This window comes from Pholcus phalangioides, unplaced genomic scaffold (assembly GCF_987345545.1).
Source record: "Pholcus phalangioides strain wild (caught in Gottingen) unplaced genomic scaffold, Ppha-v1.0 ptg000001l_1, whole genome shotgun sequence".
NCBI classification, from domain to species: Eukaryota; Metazoa; Arthropoda; class Arachnida; order Araneae; family Pholcidae; genus Pholcus; species Pholcus phalangioides.
The window spans coordinates 2543981-2560498 of NW_028301594.1; the positions used below are offsets into that span (position 1 = coordinate 2543981).

At 37.6% G+C, this 16518-nt stretch overlaps 1 protein-coding gene and 1 long non-coding RNA gene across 2 annotated transcripts in view; both read right to left on the minus strand.

Moving 5' to 3' along the window:
- Window positions 1-5840: 5840 nt before the first annotated feature.
- LOC149089675 (uncharacterized) lies at window positions 5841-7876 on the minus strand. Its single transcript, XR_016193177.1, has 2 exons — window positions 7580-7876; window positions 5841-6814 (listed from the first exon to the last, which is right to left on the minus strand). It is a non-coding gene; the product is annotated as an uncharacterized LOC149089675 (long non-coding RNA).
- A 7390-nt stretch (window positions 7877-15266) lies between these two features.
- Window positions 15267-16518, minus strand: part of LOC149089676 (arylsulfatase B-like) — a 29131-nt gene continuing 27879 nt past the window's right edge. Inside the window, exon 12 of the mRNA XM_089236954.1 lies at window positions 15267-15564. Within this exon, the coding sequence (XP_089093080.1) occupies window positions 15427-15564 (138 nt within the window). The 3' untranslated portion in view covers window positions 15267-15426. The remainder of the gene's footprint in view (window positions 15565-16518) is intronic.

Here is a 16518-nt window from a genome sequence, read left to right on the forward strand (position 1 = left end):
AATTAATGAAAGATGTCATTCCAGAATTAATGAAAGATGTCATTCCAGAATTAATGAAAGATGTCATTCCAGAATTAATGAAAGATGTCATTCCAGAATTAATGAAAGATGCAATTCCAGAATTAATGAAAGATGCAATTCCAGAATTAATGAAAGATGTCATTCCAGAATTAATGACAGATGTAATTCCAGAATTAATGAAAGATGTCATTCCAGAATTAATGAAAGATGTCATTCCAGAATTAATGAAAGATGTCATTCCAGAATTAATGAAAGATGTCATTCCAGAATTAATGAAAGATGCAATTCCAGAATTAATGAAAGATGCAATTCCAGAATTAATGAAAGATGTCATTCCAGAATTAATGACAGATGTAATTCCAGAATTAATGAAAGAGATCATTTCAGCATTGATGAAAACGATAATTCAAAAATTAATGAAAGAGATAATTCAAAAATTAATGAAAACGATAATTCAAAAATTAATGAAAACGATAATTCAAAAATTAATGAAAGATATAATTCCAGAATTAATGAAATAGATCATTTTATCATTGATGAAAACGATAATTCAAAAATTAATGAAAGATGTAATTCCAGAATTAATGACAGATGTAATTCCAGAATTAATGAAAGAGATCATTTCAGCATTGATGAAAGCGATAATTCAAAAACTAATGAAAGATATAATTCAAAAATTAATGAAAACGATAATTCCAGAATTACTGGAAGATAATTCCAGAATTAATCAAATAGATCATTTTATCATTGATGACATAGATAATTTCAGTATTAATGACATAGATAATTTCAGTATTAATGAAAGAAACGAATCCAGAATTGATGAAAGAAATTATTTCAGAAGTAAGGAAAGAGAGAGAGAGAGAAATAATAATTAATAAGGGAAAATATTCAAGAATTAATAAAGGAAAATTCCAGAATTAAGGAAGGAAATTTTTCAGCATTAACGAAAGAACTTATTCCAGCGTTAATGAAATTGCTCCAGTATTAATGAAATACCGTAAATAATTTAATCTTTTTTTTAATCTTTACATAAGTTCGCTATCGTTTTTTTAATCTTTAAAACGCAATGTTTAGAGACTGAACTGTACATTTTATAGGGAAATTACCAGGCAGGAACAGTGTTTTCACCGAGTCACGTGATTTCCTTGCATTTAATGTTGACCCCGTCGATGTGGCTCGATGATGTCACCCAGCGTTAAATTCTAAATTTGTTTCGGAAATTCAAAAGCATCCAGAGTAAATAATCATCAGTTGAAAAGGTATTCAAAAAAAGACATCACCGAAAAAGCATTCAATGAAATTGCGACCGAATTTCACCTCACAGGTAAATACACAATTTTTTTATTTAAATTATAATGAAATCAGGGACGTCGGAAGCGTTTCGAAACTTTGGGTGCTCGTTTTTAGTTTTATATCGGGAATTTTAATTTCTGAATCAATTTCCGGGGTACTCGGATCCATGCAACAAAATTACTGTGGGTGCTCAAGCACCCCGGCACTGACGCCACTGAATTAAATGGTAAACCAGGCACTTTAACTTTTTCCGGGGTGGGGGGCAAAGAACATATACTTACTGAATGTATATAAATATATATATTTGCATATAAGTATATATATATACCATTTCTAGTGTATTTTTGAAAGCCGAGAGGGGTCTATATCCCCCCTCCCCCGACCCCCAAATGACCATCCTGTGGTAAACATAGTGTTTTGTTAGCAAACGACAAAGGGAAGGATGTCTCAAAAGATGGGGCGTCACGAAAATTAGATCTGTTAAAAAATTTCAGGAGTAACCAAGTGAATTTGCCAAGTAGGGCCTCACAAAAAAACACATGGCTCGGGGGGGGGGGGCGGGCCTGATACTCTTAAGACAGCCCTGGGAAAGCACCTCTAGGAATTTTCAAAATACGGTCTACTTTCACAGCATGTACCTAAACAAGTACATGTTCTATAGCAGTGGTTCTCAACCTTTTGGGAACCGCGGCCCGGTGAATCAAATTTCTATGAGTCTACGGCCCGGTCTGGAATAGCTTACTCTTTCATAAGTTAATAATTAACAAACAACCAATTATCTTTTGATTGCGAGCTAACCCTCTTTAATTGAATAACAAATTTAAACCATTTTAATTAGTTGATTAATTAATTTAAACCCTTTTAATCAGTTGATTAATTAATTTAAACCCTTTTAATCAGTTGATTAATTAATTTAAATCCTTTTAATCAGTTGATTAATTAATTAAAACACGTTTAATGAATTGAATCCATTATTATCTTATGGAGTGATGCAACCTTTTTTTTTCGGTAAAGTATTAATAACATGCAGACAAACATAAACGAAACGTTTTATCAGCAACTGCAGTAAACATCCTCATTGCTTAGGCGCCGGAACCTGGGTACTGAGGCTGTTTGAGCGCCCCAATATATTTTACGACGTGGCTGAGCCACCAATAATCAATATACAATGCAACGATCCACCCCCCCCCTCCTGCATAAGGGCTTGAAACCGTATATACGGGACAAATGGCAACTTTCAGCCCCCCTCAATGTTTTCTTCATTTCGGTGCCTCTACCTCATTAAAAGATTCGATTGGTCATACATAAATCAATCTAAAAATAGTTATGAATAAGTTTTCATTCATAGTGGGCAATGGAATTTTTTTGTGCTGACATCGACGCAGCACTTATTTATTAGCACTATTTTAATAACTTAATTAGTGTAAAATATATTTTACGATCGAACTTTGTATTTAATCTCAGCTAGAAAGAATATAATGATATAAAATAAAAATGTATATATTGTAACTCACCATAAAAAAGTCCACTGAAGAGCAGAAAATTGTTCAGTTTTGGGCGAGACACTCTTTTCGGTATATTCACGATAGATGCTTATGTTGAATTGCGTAACTTGATAAATTGCAAAACTTTGATCGCGATTTTTCTACTCTAAAACTTAAACTTTTCTCTATTTTTTAACAAAAATTTAGATTTGTGAACCAATCCACACTGGAAAAGAAATCAAAACAAAAACCCTCGCAACGTAATTCACTGCGTTTTTGCAAAGAAAACAGTATTTGAGTTATCACCAGTAGTTATGTGCACCTTGATGACCAATTCAAAATATACTATGTTCTGTGTGCAGCAGGTGTTTCACTGATTAGTCGCTGACATTTGCCACGCATATGTAAAATACTTCGTTCGTTTCTGAGAACACATACTAAATCGTTACAATGACTGCTAGAGGTTTTTGCCACTGGCCATAAATAACGGGTCCTTTATCTTTATCTGAAACCGACTATAGCTCAGGCCTACCCCAATGAAGTGATTTTCTGCCTTTTACCCAATTGGGTGAGCTATAGCGGAAAAATGAGCTTCAACATAAGAGCCTTTCCGAGAGCCAGACGTCCCTCCCAATCTCCCACAACGCTCCCGCCTCTCACATCGACAACACTACAACGGCCATAGCGCAACCCGACCACCATATCAAAAAACAAAAAAAAAATATATATATATATATATATATACACACACACACACACATATATATATATACACACATAAATATTAACTTATCCATGCTTTAGATCAATGTGTCGCGACAACAGTCCTCGGTGGAACATTGTCTTCACAGTAGCATGGCAAATATTCAAAATCAAAAATGTACAACAGAGAATTTGGAAAGCTTTAATTCTCACGCTGGTGGGCCCTAGTGCCAGGCACCAGCGGGTATCCTCAAGAAAAATATAGAAATTCTCACGCTGGTGGGCCTTCCTAGCGGCAGGCACCAGCGGGTTTCCTCTAGAAGGATATAGAAATTCTCACGCTGATGCGCCACCAAGCGCCAGGCAACAGCGGGTATCCTCCAGGACAGCAAAATAAATAACGGGTCCAATGGTCGAAGGTGGTTTTCTATAATATTGCCCGGAAATTCCTAATCACTCACAATTATCCCCTTTTGAAGTTATGCGACTTGGTCAATGGCGAGTGGCACAGATGTTTTTCCAGTCTCCAAGGAACGTGGGATACCGAGTGGATGGCATTATTGCCTTCAGGACATTTTCTGTGGTGCCGACAATGGCAAACCGTGAACACGCAAACAACAGGGTCATCTGGTTGTCAACAGAGAGTCCCGAAGCAGTAATATACACTGCTGGCCACCAAAATTGCAACACCAAGAAAGGCAAGAGATATCGCAACAATATTTATTTTGTAGATAACATGTTGACCAAGCATCAAATGATAAGGAAGGACAACTAGCTCCAACACCTCGGAGATGTAGCGCTGGCTTTTTAAAGTACCGGCAATGCGTACTAGAGGAGTGCGGGAGTGATATCCAATACCGCCCCATACCATAATACCCGGTGCAGGACCAGTGTGGCGGTGCATAACGCAGCTGTTCAGCATCCTCTCTCCACGGTGTCTCCAGACTCGAATCCGACCATCGTGGTGTTGCAGACAGAAGCGTGACTCGTCAGTAAAGACAATTTCATTCCATTGTGCCGTCCACATCCTTCTTTCATCGCACCATTGGCGGCGGAGACGTCTGTGGTTCTGCGTCAAGGGTAGACGAAGCAATGGACGTCTTGCGGACAGACCACTCTGCTGTAAACGGCGTCGAACGGTACGCGCAGACACTGGATGATGCGGTACAGACTGAATGTGCTGTTCTATGGTTCGTGATGTGGCTGAGCGATCCGTCACTGCCATACGCACAATACGCCTGTCATCACGTGAAGTGGTGCACTGAGGTGGATGCGATCGAACACGTCGGTCCGTCGTACCCTCCTGCATCCAACGATCACATATCCGCATTACAGTTGTTCGGTTTCGTCCAACACGACTACCGATTTCCCTGAAAGATAATCCACAATCTCGGTAGGCCCAAAGCGGCTCAAGATTAAGCGTGCCCACTTAATGTTAAATTTTGATGCAAAGTTGGCCACCTGGCGGTAAGCGTACGAAACTGGGGAGAGGCTTGACCACGCCCTCATCTATTTTGATTGACAGTTCACCACCCTTTCCTCCTCGCTTTCTCCACCCCTCCCTTTTCCCTCACCAGTTTGATATTGTGTATTATTTAAAACTCAACATGTTCGAAGAGAAATTACATTATTACTTGTTTTCCGGATGAAGAAATAATTTATTTGTAATACACCCCGGATGGCTCTTTAAATGTTAATCTCTGAAGATGTTTGAAGAATGATTAGAAGAAAAACAATCTCACAACAGGTAGATTATTATTATACAGGAATTATCCGGGAGGAAATGTGTAAAATTTTAAAAGAATATTTGAGGTGTGCAGTAAATTAAAATTGATGGTTGCGAGATTTACTAAATTATTTCGTACCCCAGAAATATATCTACATAATACTGATGGAAAAAATTTAGAAACTAGCTTAAGGTATAATTACTCCTTACAATTTCAACTGGATGCCTACTAAATAGTAAAATTGATAAAATAAAAATTAGGAAAATGCATTAAATGCACAACCATTAACGTACTGAATGTATTATGATGCATTGGCTATGACATCAATAAGCAGAGCTGTCCCAGTCTATTTCCAAAATGAAAAATGCTAATGATTTATTCAAAATTATATGGAATATTGAGGTCATTTTCTAATTAAAATATTTCATACAAAGTTTAACAATTTTAATTAACTTGTGATTTAGTAATCCATGTTACAGTGCATAACTTCATACAATGATCAAATGATGTGTGTGTTTCATTTAAATAAATTTCATTGAACTCAGAACTCCACTCACATATACGTATAAAAATTTGCCATTGTCTGTTATTGTAAAAAAGAAAAACCACGTTGTGAAATAAAAAAAATTCATTTATTTCATCAGCTAGAAACTTATGTATAACAAAAATGAGTTACAAATGTGACTTCTAATATAAAACAACCACAAGTAACATGCCAATGACAACACTTGTGCTTCAAACTGATAAAAATCTCTCAATGACATAAATAAATAGTTCTAAACTGGAGGTATAATAAATTATTTTTGGAGTGCAAAATGAAATAAAAAAACAAACAAAAGTTGACTGATTACTCAGGAAAATCAAAATGAGAAAAATTGAATTTTTTCATTCTCAAAAAATTATGAATCATACTGTCAATTAGACATTTCATATTTTAGTTGTCACTTGCAAAAATGTTGAATGTGAAATTCATGTTGCAAACATTGCTTTTATGGTTGGTTTCACGTTTCGATGCAGGAAAAAATGTCATTAATACCCAAAATATTAAATGGTTTGTTTACATGCACATCAAATGTCCAAAACTTGAAAGTGCCAAACAAACAGTTTCAACGGTTTGCTGTTGCGTCTCAAATTAATAAAATGAAAAATTTATGTAAAATAAACCAGTAATTAAAAGAAAAAAAGCATAACATACATCTTACCATACATTCTCTTACAGGGAAAAAAATCTAAGGAATGTTGTCACTGTCAGCACTTATTGTGGGCCAAGTATGGTTTTAATGGCACTTCCTCACACACACACAAAAACCAGGGCAAACAATCGTTCTTGCTTGCCTTTCCCGGGAAATATAATTTCAGTGCAGGGTACACATACATATGGAAGGGTATCATATGTCCTGCTTGACATTGCAATGATGCTTGGGAATTTGGAATAGCGTTATGAACCAAACGATCTTTCTGGCTGATGTTCATAAACACCATTCCTGGAAATAATGGTTTCAAACATTGGCAATCATAGTCAACTTTGCCGCAAGAACCCCAACTAATACTGGATTTTTAGACACATCTTCCCGTGCTTGACGTCTGGAAAAAAATGAAAGAAAATATTAAATGCAAGGGAAAATGTTACTTATTTAAATTGATAACAAAATTACGAGAAACAATATGTGCAACAATGAATGTTTTTTGCTATACATAAAGCTGGGCACGACAAATCCATAAAAAATTGAGGTGGCGGGAAGACTTTTAGGGGCCAAACATTTTTTGAGAAAAACAGGTTCAAAAATATTCCTTTCAACTTTTCCAGGACATAGCAAATGCCAAAATGAACTTGATTCTGCAGCCAAATATTATTATTATTCATTATTTAAAAGAATATTCTCAATTATTCTCTGAATTCACATTCATGAGAATATTCTACCCTCACGAGTCTTTGCATAGTACCCACAAAGGGTGGGGTTAACAGAGTTCCAGCCCTGGGCCCCCAGGAGTGGACTTTCTCTTTTTTTTTTCAGGCTATAAATAAACTGCAAAAGGGACCATGAAAACCCTCTGCTAGGGGTTGTGGGGAGTAGCATGCAATAATTTCTGTCATAGGCAGTGAACAATTTCGGATAATTGACGCTCTTTTGAAATGAACTGCGAGGCGTAAGCACGATCGAACTTCGGGAGAGGGGGGAGGGGGGCACAAGGAAAATCTTCCAGCGAAAAATTTTAAGTTAATTCAAAATGAATGTGTGATGATTTATTTACAAAAATTCAGTTAGCCTGCAATGTGAAATATTTTTCGATATTGTAATTTTTTTTACAATAACATTAGCTGAACTGTAAAATACATATTTTACTAACCTGCTGCCATTTTTCGGAAATCTACTTAGATGAATTTCTTCCGACTTGGAACTTCTCTCGCCATCCTAGGAAGCCGCAATAATTCAACATTTACTATCATGATGAAATAGAGAAAAATGAAGTCGAAGGAAATGGTGTAGAGACACAAAAACAAATTAATTTAACCCAGAGAAGAACCTTTTGATAAATTAATTAAGAATTATTGATTAAGAATACCGATTTTAAAATGAAATGAGACGGGAAAAAAGAGCCACGTGACTGGGGAGAGCAATAAAAAAAAATGGCGGCTGCCTCGCTGAAAAATTTGTTTACAACTGTAGTTCGTACGCTTACCGCTTCAATTTGTGGCGCGCAAGTTTGCATCAGGCCTCTCCATTGAAGTGACAACGCTTATCTTTAATACAGCTTTGGGTAGGCCACTATCCTTCCTCTGTCGAATTCGGATACTTGATCAAAAGATGATCGCTGTTTTCTACGAGGCATAATTGATCGTTTTTTTGAAAAAACCACAAGAAAAACACAATTGCCGTACTTCAAATCGTCGAAATCTCCAAGCCTTAAATAGCGCTTTGAAGTGGCGCCACAGGCGCGCGTGATGTGCGTCTGCGCTGAAATTCTAATCATTTGCATATCTCACCTCCGCTAATGCATGTTGTAAATTTCATATTATTTGCATGCTTCCTTCAGGGTGTTGCATTTACGGTGGCCAGCAGTGTATTTTGAGGGGAAAGCATGGAGAATATGGAAAAACGCTCCCAACCCCTGCTTTATTGTTCCGGTCTCGTGAAGACAGATACTCAAAAATACAAAAAGAAAAAAAATACTAGTTTCGAGGGGAGGGAGGACCAGAGACACGTTTCCCTTTCTTTGGGTCTAGCAACAAAACGAAGTATTTTCAGTGCGATAAGGGGAAGAGGGATCCTATAATTGCGGCTGGAAGCCTTTGTTCTGGAACTCTAGAGAAGGGTTTTCATCTTTCCCCTTGTAGGATTTTTAGACTGAAAAATTAAAATAATATGTAGTGAATATAAAATAATAGAGTGAAATATACCAATTAGTTATTCATGGAAATGCTTTGAAAAATGAAAGGGTAATGAATATATTCTCACGGCCCGGTACGATTGATGTCGCGGCCCGGCGGTTGAGAAACACTGTTCTATAGGGATGTTCCCTGATCCCCCCCCCGCTTGAAATGTCTGTAATTTAGGTCACGCTCACGCACATCCGTGTGTGTCACCGAAATCATTACCGAAACAACAATTCATGTTGTTTGTCTGTAGTTTTGTCTACAGCTTATTTTTTGCCTCTCGGAACCGTAGCTTTCGCCATTTCATTCTCATGAAACTGCTCGAAATCCTACGTGACAATACTTTAACTAATAAACAGTATAAACTGATATAATAATAAATTCAACACATATACGTACTGAGAGACATATTTATTGAATAAAAACAGGCATTTTATTGCGAATTTTTCTTTCCTATTGAAATTACTGGAAACAAATGGAATTATACTAAAAAATTATATCATTTTGCCATTTTATTGTCATTTCAAAATGATAGCAGTTTGAATAAAGAAATTGTGTGTTTACCTGTGAGCTGAAATTCTGTAGCAATTTCACTTAATAGAAACCATTTTACTTATTTCTTTGTATCTTTGTAACGATTTTTGGTTATTTTTGATAAATTTCGATTTTTCTTATCCTGGTTAACAAGATAGTACCGGAAGGAACTGTAGACTGAGCTGTTTTTACTCAGTGCGATAAGGGGAAGCCCTGACTTTGAATATTTTTTAGTAGCGGCGTGGGGGGGGGGGGGAGGAGAACGGGCAACTCGACTCGTTCAAGTCAACTCAACTCTCAAGTTGAGGCAACTCGAGTAAGATTTTAGTTTCTCCGTGTGAGGAGGGCCTTGGGGCATGGGTGGATATGTTCTCCTGGCCACTGGATGTCATTTATTATAAACTTTCTCCGGGTTGTCGTCAAGAAATCTCGTGAAATTCCTCAATGTCTTGGATGATCGTTGGTCCCTCGCCATCCTGCGGTAGTATTTTTCGATTAATTCTACCCTCACTTTCACCACGTATAACTGGTTTGTGTGCGGGCAGACAATTGCGTAATGAACTGTGCTGCCTACCGCCTCGCATAAGCATTTGTCGTGGATTATTCTTTTAAACCGCTCCAGGTAGAAAAACTGAAATTTTCCTCTGGCCCATTTCACTGGTTTCAGATTAACCCTGAGCAGCATTAGGTAAATGACCCTATCCTTGGTCTTCGGATCATCCGAGAACCTTTACCACTTTGCTCTCGTCCTTCCACAAATAGTTGCGGAAACTCTCAGAGATAGGCTACGAAGTAACTCTTGGGGGGATAAAAAAAAACAGGTAAAATTATCTATCATTTCTACGATGAAATAAAAATTGGCACAAGATAACAAACTGTCAGTTCAGGAGAAAGCGTATTTATTATGGTTATTGGAAGCGTTCTAGAAGCAAATATTCGACAAGAAACATTGAACTTGGCTGGGCCAGAGTGTAGCCAGCTTATGCCACTGGTGCGTCGTTGCAAGGTGAGGTAAACATTGGAATGAAATATTTGTGACTGAATATTTGCGAATGAAATGTTGGACAAAACTGAACGTGTTTGGCCCCAGATTTACAGCGTGAAGCAGGACCCTTCTCAGCTCTCACACATTTCAGCACTTTCATACAGTTCATCAAAAAACAAGAGCAGTGACATCCAGGGGTATGCTGCATCTTTCCAGGGAGACTTGGATTCAGTGTTCTGAAAAATATCAATAATCTCAATCTTGAATCCCGGGCAGATGGCAACACTCTAACAAGCATTACACAGAAACAAGCCTTACGTTAGGTTCGCAGCACAAGTTGGTTTGGAGGAAGAAGGGGTCCGTCAAGTCAGGGTTGTCCGTACTAAATAAGAGACCAAAAGAACCACTGCTGGAACTTAGTCACTTTACGGAGCAATGCGAATTACCAATGCCCAAAATCCAGATGTCTGGTTACAGTGTCAAAAAACAGCCAAATCTACCAGTAGATTTGGCTGTTTTGGCTTTACAAAAACAGCCAACCTATATTGACGTCACGTATCATTTCTAGTTTCAGTCTCGGAAACCAAAGAGGTCAACAGGTGGAAAATGAATAAGTTGACCTAAGGCAAGGCACAGACTACAGTGGGACGGGGGGGGGGGGGAACACTTTCCCGGGAGGTAAACTTTAGGGGACGGCAAATTTTAGTGGGTAACAAAGAACATTTCAAAATAGAAAAGACTGCCAAATAACGTTTTCACCTCCCCTTTCTCAAAAAATTCCTACTCACGGCAGCACTGGCATAAATCTGCCAAACATCTAATTGGTCAGAAATTGCGCCACAAGCAGGAATGTAAGAAGGCTTATGTCCCTTGACATATTCGAAACTACTAAATACTGTTGAGATTTCCAATAGATAGAGCACCAACCAACAGAAACTATAGTTTTTGTATCAATTATAAAAATTCGAAGAAATTGGAATTTTTATTTACCTTGAATGGCAATAGACGAAATATGACTTCGCATACCTCGTGTCTCGATACGTGTTGAAAAAGACAGCCCCGTACTTCTCTCCGTTTGAAAGGTATTTAGCCTATTATAAGGTGTTCATCTGTGTACACTCAGAGAAAACCTGTAAATAAGTAGAATTATACATTCGAGCACCAAAAAAAAGGTTTTCGAATATTTATATTTCTTTCATGACACGCAATTTCATGCAGACAACAGCCAATTAGAACGAAAGATGCAAATTAAATGATTCCACACAGGGCTCCATTCATCATATATAGAAATTCTCATTAAATACCTCATCACTCTCATCTGATACATCACAACCAGCTACATCAACTATTTCATTATCATCATCAGAGTCACTCTCATCGAAAATTCTAAGGTTTGTGCACGTTCGGTGAATTCGGCAGGATTCAAAAATGACGTCATTAATTTTTAATGAGATATAACTCTCGGCGTAATTATTGGTCAAATCAAAAACTTTTCCGTATTAGTTTTTCATAAGGAACCACGTTAGTGTAATTATTGGGCGGTCGATTGTATCAACCCAAAAACTATAAATATTTTCGTAATGATCATGCGTGCATTTCTGTGGATTTTCGACATCATTTTGATATTTCAATTGAGTAACTGTATTCACCTACACGAATATCTTGCAGGGGGGCTGTAATGGAAACCTCGGCATAATCGACGGCTTCAACGTGTGGCCTCAATTACTGGAAGATTCACTAACGCTAAAATCGGAAATTTTGCTTACTGCAGATGGACCTCTGGGGATCGGTGGTTACGAGCTCATTCAAAGTAAGGGGGCCATTCTTTACTTACGTAAGCAGAATTTCAGTCATTTTTTTACCCTTCCCCCCCCCCCCACCCCTGTCAGCACAATTTCGTCAGCAGCTTAAAATATTTCATATCTTCAGAAAGGGATGGTTGATGACGTACGCAATCTTCAAACCCCAATCTTCCTCCCTTGTCATCAAAAGTCAGCAAATCCAAACCCCCCCCCCCCCAATGCTGACGTAATACTTGAATGACCCCTACGACTAAAAACAGCTCATGCACCTCGTTTGTATTCCCTTGTGAACTGAGAATTCTCCCTCTTCCCTCTGGGAATTTAAGTGGGCCGTGGCACATTTTCATATCACTTACATGACCCGAGACACAGTTCCAGAACACTTAAGCGATCCGTGACACATTTATAGATTCCTTGAGTGACACGTGAAGTAGTTTAGAGCACTTAAGTGGCACCCAGTGCAGTTCTACATTACTCAAGTTACCCGTGGCACATTCTCAGATTATTTAAGTAATCCGCGGCATATATTTACGGATCACTGATGCGTGGCACAGTTCCAGAGCGCTTAAGCGGCCCGGACCCATTTCCGTATCACTTGGAATGTTACTTCAAGTGCTCACAAACTATCGGAACGTTTTTCTCGTTTTTGGCGCACCGAGTGAGATGCCAGTAAACAAATTTCATATTTTCATAAAGGCTGAGTGATGACGTAAGCATTATCCAAACCCCCCCCCCGTCATTAAAAGTCAGCAAATCGGAAACAACCCCCCCCCCCCACATCGGTGCTCACGTATGTCGCTCTTGATATCTACGAGCTGGGGGGGGGGGCTGAATAAGAAAAAAGAATAGACAAAAACAAGAGTGTGCCTGGGAGAAAGAGTAGAGCCACAGCACCCCCCCCCCCTTTTCCTCCAACAGACGTATCACGAATGAGTAAAAACGTGAAGTGTTCAAATGCAAAGTCATGCCGTTGATACTTCTACTATTTGTAGAGTAATTGCAACTGGATTTACAAAAATATTCTACTCTAATTTAGAATGATGTCTGTACCTGTAGATCCCCATCTCGTGTTGGTAAATATGATATTTCTCGGTTGAAGAACAAAAATTCATCTTAGGCAAGATGAGGTTTTGTTCTTCAACGGAAAAAATATATTTTTTAATACAAGATATATGGAAGACTGGATGTTGTGAAGATATTTATTATTTGAGATGTTAATTTTTTAAGGAAGGAAAAAACTCATCTCTGCCTCTACCGGGAGAGTATATCAATATAAGCATTAGTAATGTACAATTAAATGTGGTTCTTTACAAAAATTTCCAAGCGTATGCTTGGCGATTAATAAACCCGAAAGCACTAGGTGTATCCCGACTCTTTTCCCACTCCTCTCCCAATGCAGTAAAACGCTGTTTTTACAAAATGTTCCCTAACAAATACATAAAACAAATTATGACTTTTTTTTGTGGTGAAATAAAAATTCATTCAACATATTTTGAATTGGTATTTTTTATTTTTATTGTAAGCGCACAAAGCTCTGACGAAACTTTCAAGTGATGGCATTTTTTCGGCCTGAAATATACTGAGAAATTGAATTTTCTGGATGTTAATGCCGAAACTAATGTTTGGAAAGGAAAGTGATTTGTGTCTCCTCCGGGAATTGAACCCGGGGGTCCCCTTGCATATCGGTCAAGTGCACTAACTAATGCACCAGAGACACACTTTTCAATTCCTTTGGCGAAAATTGCTGTAGTTAGGGGGGCTGCTACGGCTCCACTCAGCGCTTCACGTTAATAATGCGTGTTATAAGGAATTATGTGTTCCATATTATAGTTATTATTTCTTCCTTCCAAAAATGGCTTTTGCCTGCCTATTTCGCCCATTTTTAGTGCCTAAACTTCCGGGCTCTACTTATTACAGTAAAACATGCCTATAACAGTACTGTAGGGACCTAGAAAAATATTTTTATAGACAGGTTATCATTGTGGATTGTAGACAGTTTGAGAATTTGCCATATTCCCTATTAAACAGGAAATCCGCCGGGACAAAAAAAATATCGTTATAGGCAGGTTTATCGCTATACATCCCCTAAATGGATTAATTCCCCTGCAAGGGCGAGATATCTCGTCGTATAGCGGATGAAAGAAACACAGATGATTTATTTACACGCACGTAGATGTGTTTTATTATTTTCTTTGTAACCTCAGTATTATACCCCTCCTGTTTCTCACTCCCTCCCTCCGTAACGATACTAAATATTTAATCCGAAGTGTAAATACTGTGTGATGATTGAGAGAATACAATTTGTCGAGTTTTATTTGCAGTTCACGCCCCCCCCCCCCCACTGCTTAATATGATCACATTGGGACTGGAAGTTCCTGATAACAATAATCGATTGGTAACTATATCTGAAAACAATCCCGGTTATCAATATGTGACCATATGTCCCAAACGGGACATACATTTTTCAAAAAATGCAGAATCGGGCTTTTTCTTAATTATTCCAAAAAAAAAAATTCTCATTTCCGTGTATTACGAGTGACGATACTTTTCCGAATGTACGGGTACATTCCATACATTCCCTTGTGAAACCCTTGTTTAAAAAAAGTAAATTTTTTTCCCAGATATTCCAATTCCGCTTCAGAAATATGTGCACCAACTGATAATCTTGGCAACCTTTATGAAAATCATGTTCAAGCGCAGTAAGTAAATGTTTAAAGCGTATCATTTATAGGCCTAGGATTTTTATGCACTGAAAATGAAACGTCGTTGCTGATTAATAAAAAAAACCTGAAATTTAGGTTCTCCAATCGATCAGCAAAGACACTGACTGATATGTCTGTGTGTTTTTCTAGCATAAAACATACTAGCCCTTCAACGACACTGGTTTGTGGCTGTAAATAGATTAATCATCTGAATCGATGATGGTAACGCGTGGGAAAAATTGACTAAAATTGGTCCATGGGGAAAATTTTTTAGCGTTTGAGGGAAATTTTGAAAGTTTTTATCAAATAAAAAATACACTTTTTTTCTAATTCTTAGCAATGTTTTTCTGGAGCTAAATATTAGGCTAAATATTTTTACTTATAGATGTGTTGTAACGCACTGCTTCGTTAAGTTCTGGTGGATGCTAGCGGGATTCTGGTTTGATTAATCGAGTCTGATATCATCAAGCTCTCAACCGTCCAACCCCTAGGGAAAAAGCGCAAACCATCCCAAGATGGTCTCTCTGGGCTGTCAGCGGTCATGTCTGTCTGTCTGTGGGTGCTCGGAGGGCTTTAAGGTTTAAAACCGTAAAAAAGATATTTTTAAAAATTTAAAAAATCCTCCAAACCATAAGTTAGTAGAATAAAAAAGTTTTATTTTTTAAGCTTACACAAAAATACTTATACATTCAACACATAAATAAAATGGCCGGGCTAGCTTAAGTCCCAGATTTATAAATATTTTCTAGTTGTTCGTTGAAAACAGCTTTGCATAATACTGAACGGAAGACGGAATATCAATCCGAATCGGGACGCCACGGTAACCAAGCACCTCCTGAATATTTCGGATCAGCTCTAGGATCGTATCCTGCATTCAAAGGATTAATGGATTCTTCGGAGTATTTTTGCAGCAGGTCCTGCAGCTCTTTCGTAACCTGGAAGAGTAACGAAATAAGGAACATCAAACAACTGTAAATGCTGCAAAAAAGTTTGATTCAGTTATTATTACGAGGCCGTGAAAGAAATCGGATTTATCTCAAAAGAAGCGAATGGAAATCCCAGAATGGAATTAGCTTCAAGAAAAAAAGGTGATCAAGTTATATCGCAAGTTATTATAAGTGTTGCCGCTAAAGCTCGAAAGCCGTTAATGTGCACATTACCTAGGTAATCTGCAGATTAACTGATATGATACCCAAATAATCTGTATAATAACTGATTTCTGCACTTTAGCGGTAGCAGCATATCGATTATCAAGAACTACAGTTTGTTTCACAAGTTTAGGCATGTGGCGGTGCTGTTGGCAAGAGTACGTAGGTGCTGGCATTCCAATATCATAAATCTGTCAACACGTCGTTTTCGTGACCGCCCCTTTTCTTTACTTGTATTTCGCTGTGTTTGAGAGAGAAGGCTTTTGTTTCTTGCAGAGTCAAGATGTTATTTTCGATGTGTCAGTTTATTCTCATTTCTTTTTATACGTACCATGTGTTTCGTCAAATTAATAAACTTTATACTTAGCCGTTATCTGGAATCAAACAATTATTGTGGAGTCAAATTTGAGCTATCTATGGATAAATCACCACTTCAATTTAAGTGTCAGCACTCAACTTTCTACGGCAGTTATACATCCATAGGCACAGTAAGAAAATTGCAACTGAAACAGAAACTTAGATGACACAAACTAAAAACGTCTTGGGATTTATTTGCATACACCCACATGGCTGTATATACATTGTATTAAACTTCGAAAATATTAATAAATATGTAGAAGGTGTTCCATACTATGAAAAACAAGTGTTTCCACAAATCGAAAAAACATGATTCCAAGTTCCTATACCACACACAAAAATATTTTACATATTTGATTTACTTTAGCATCAGAAGATCACTTC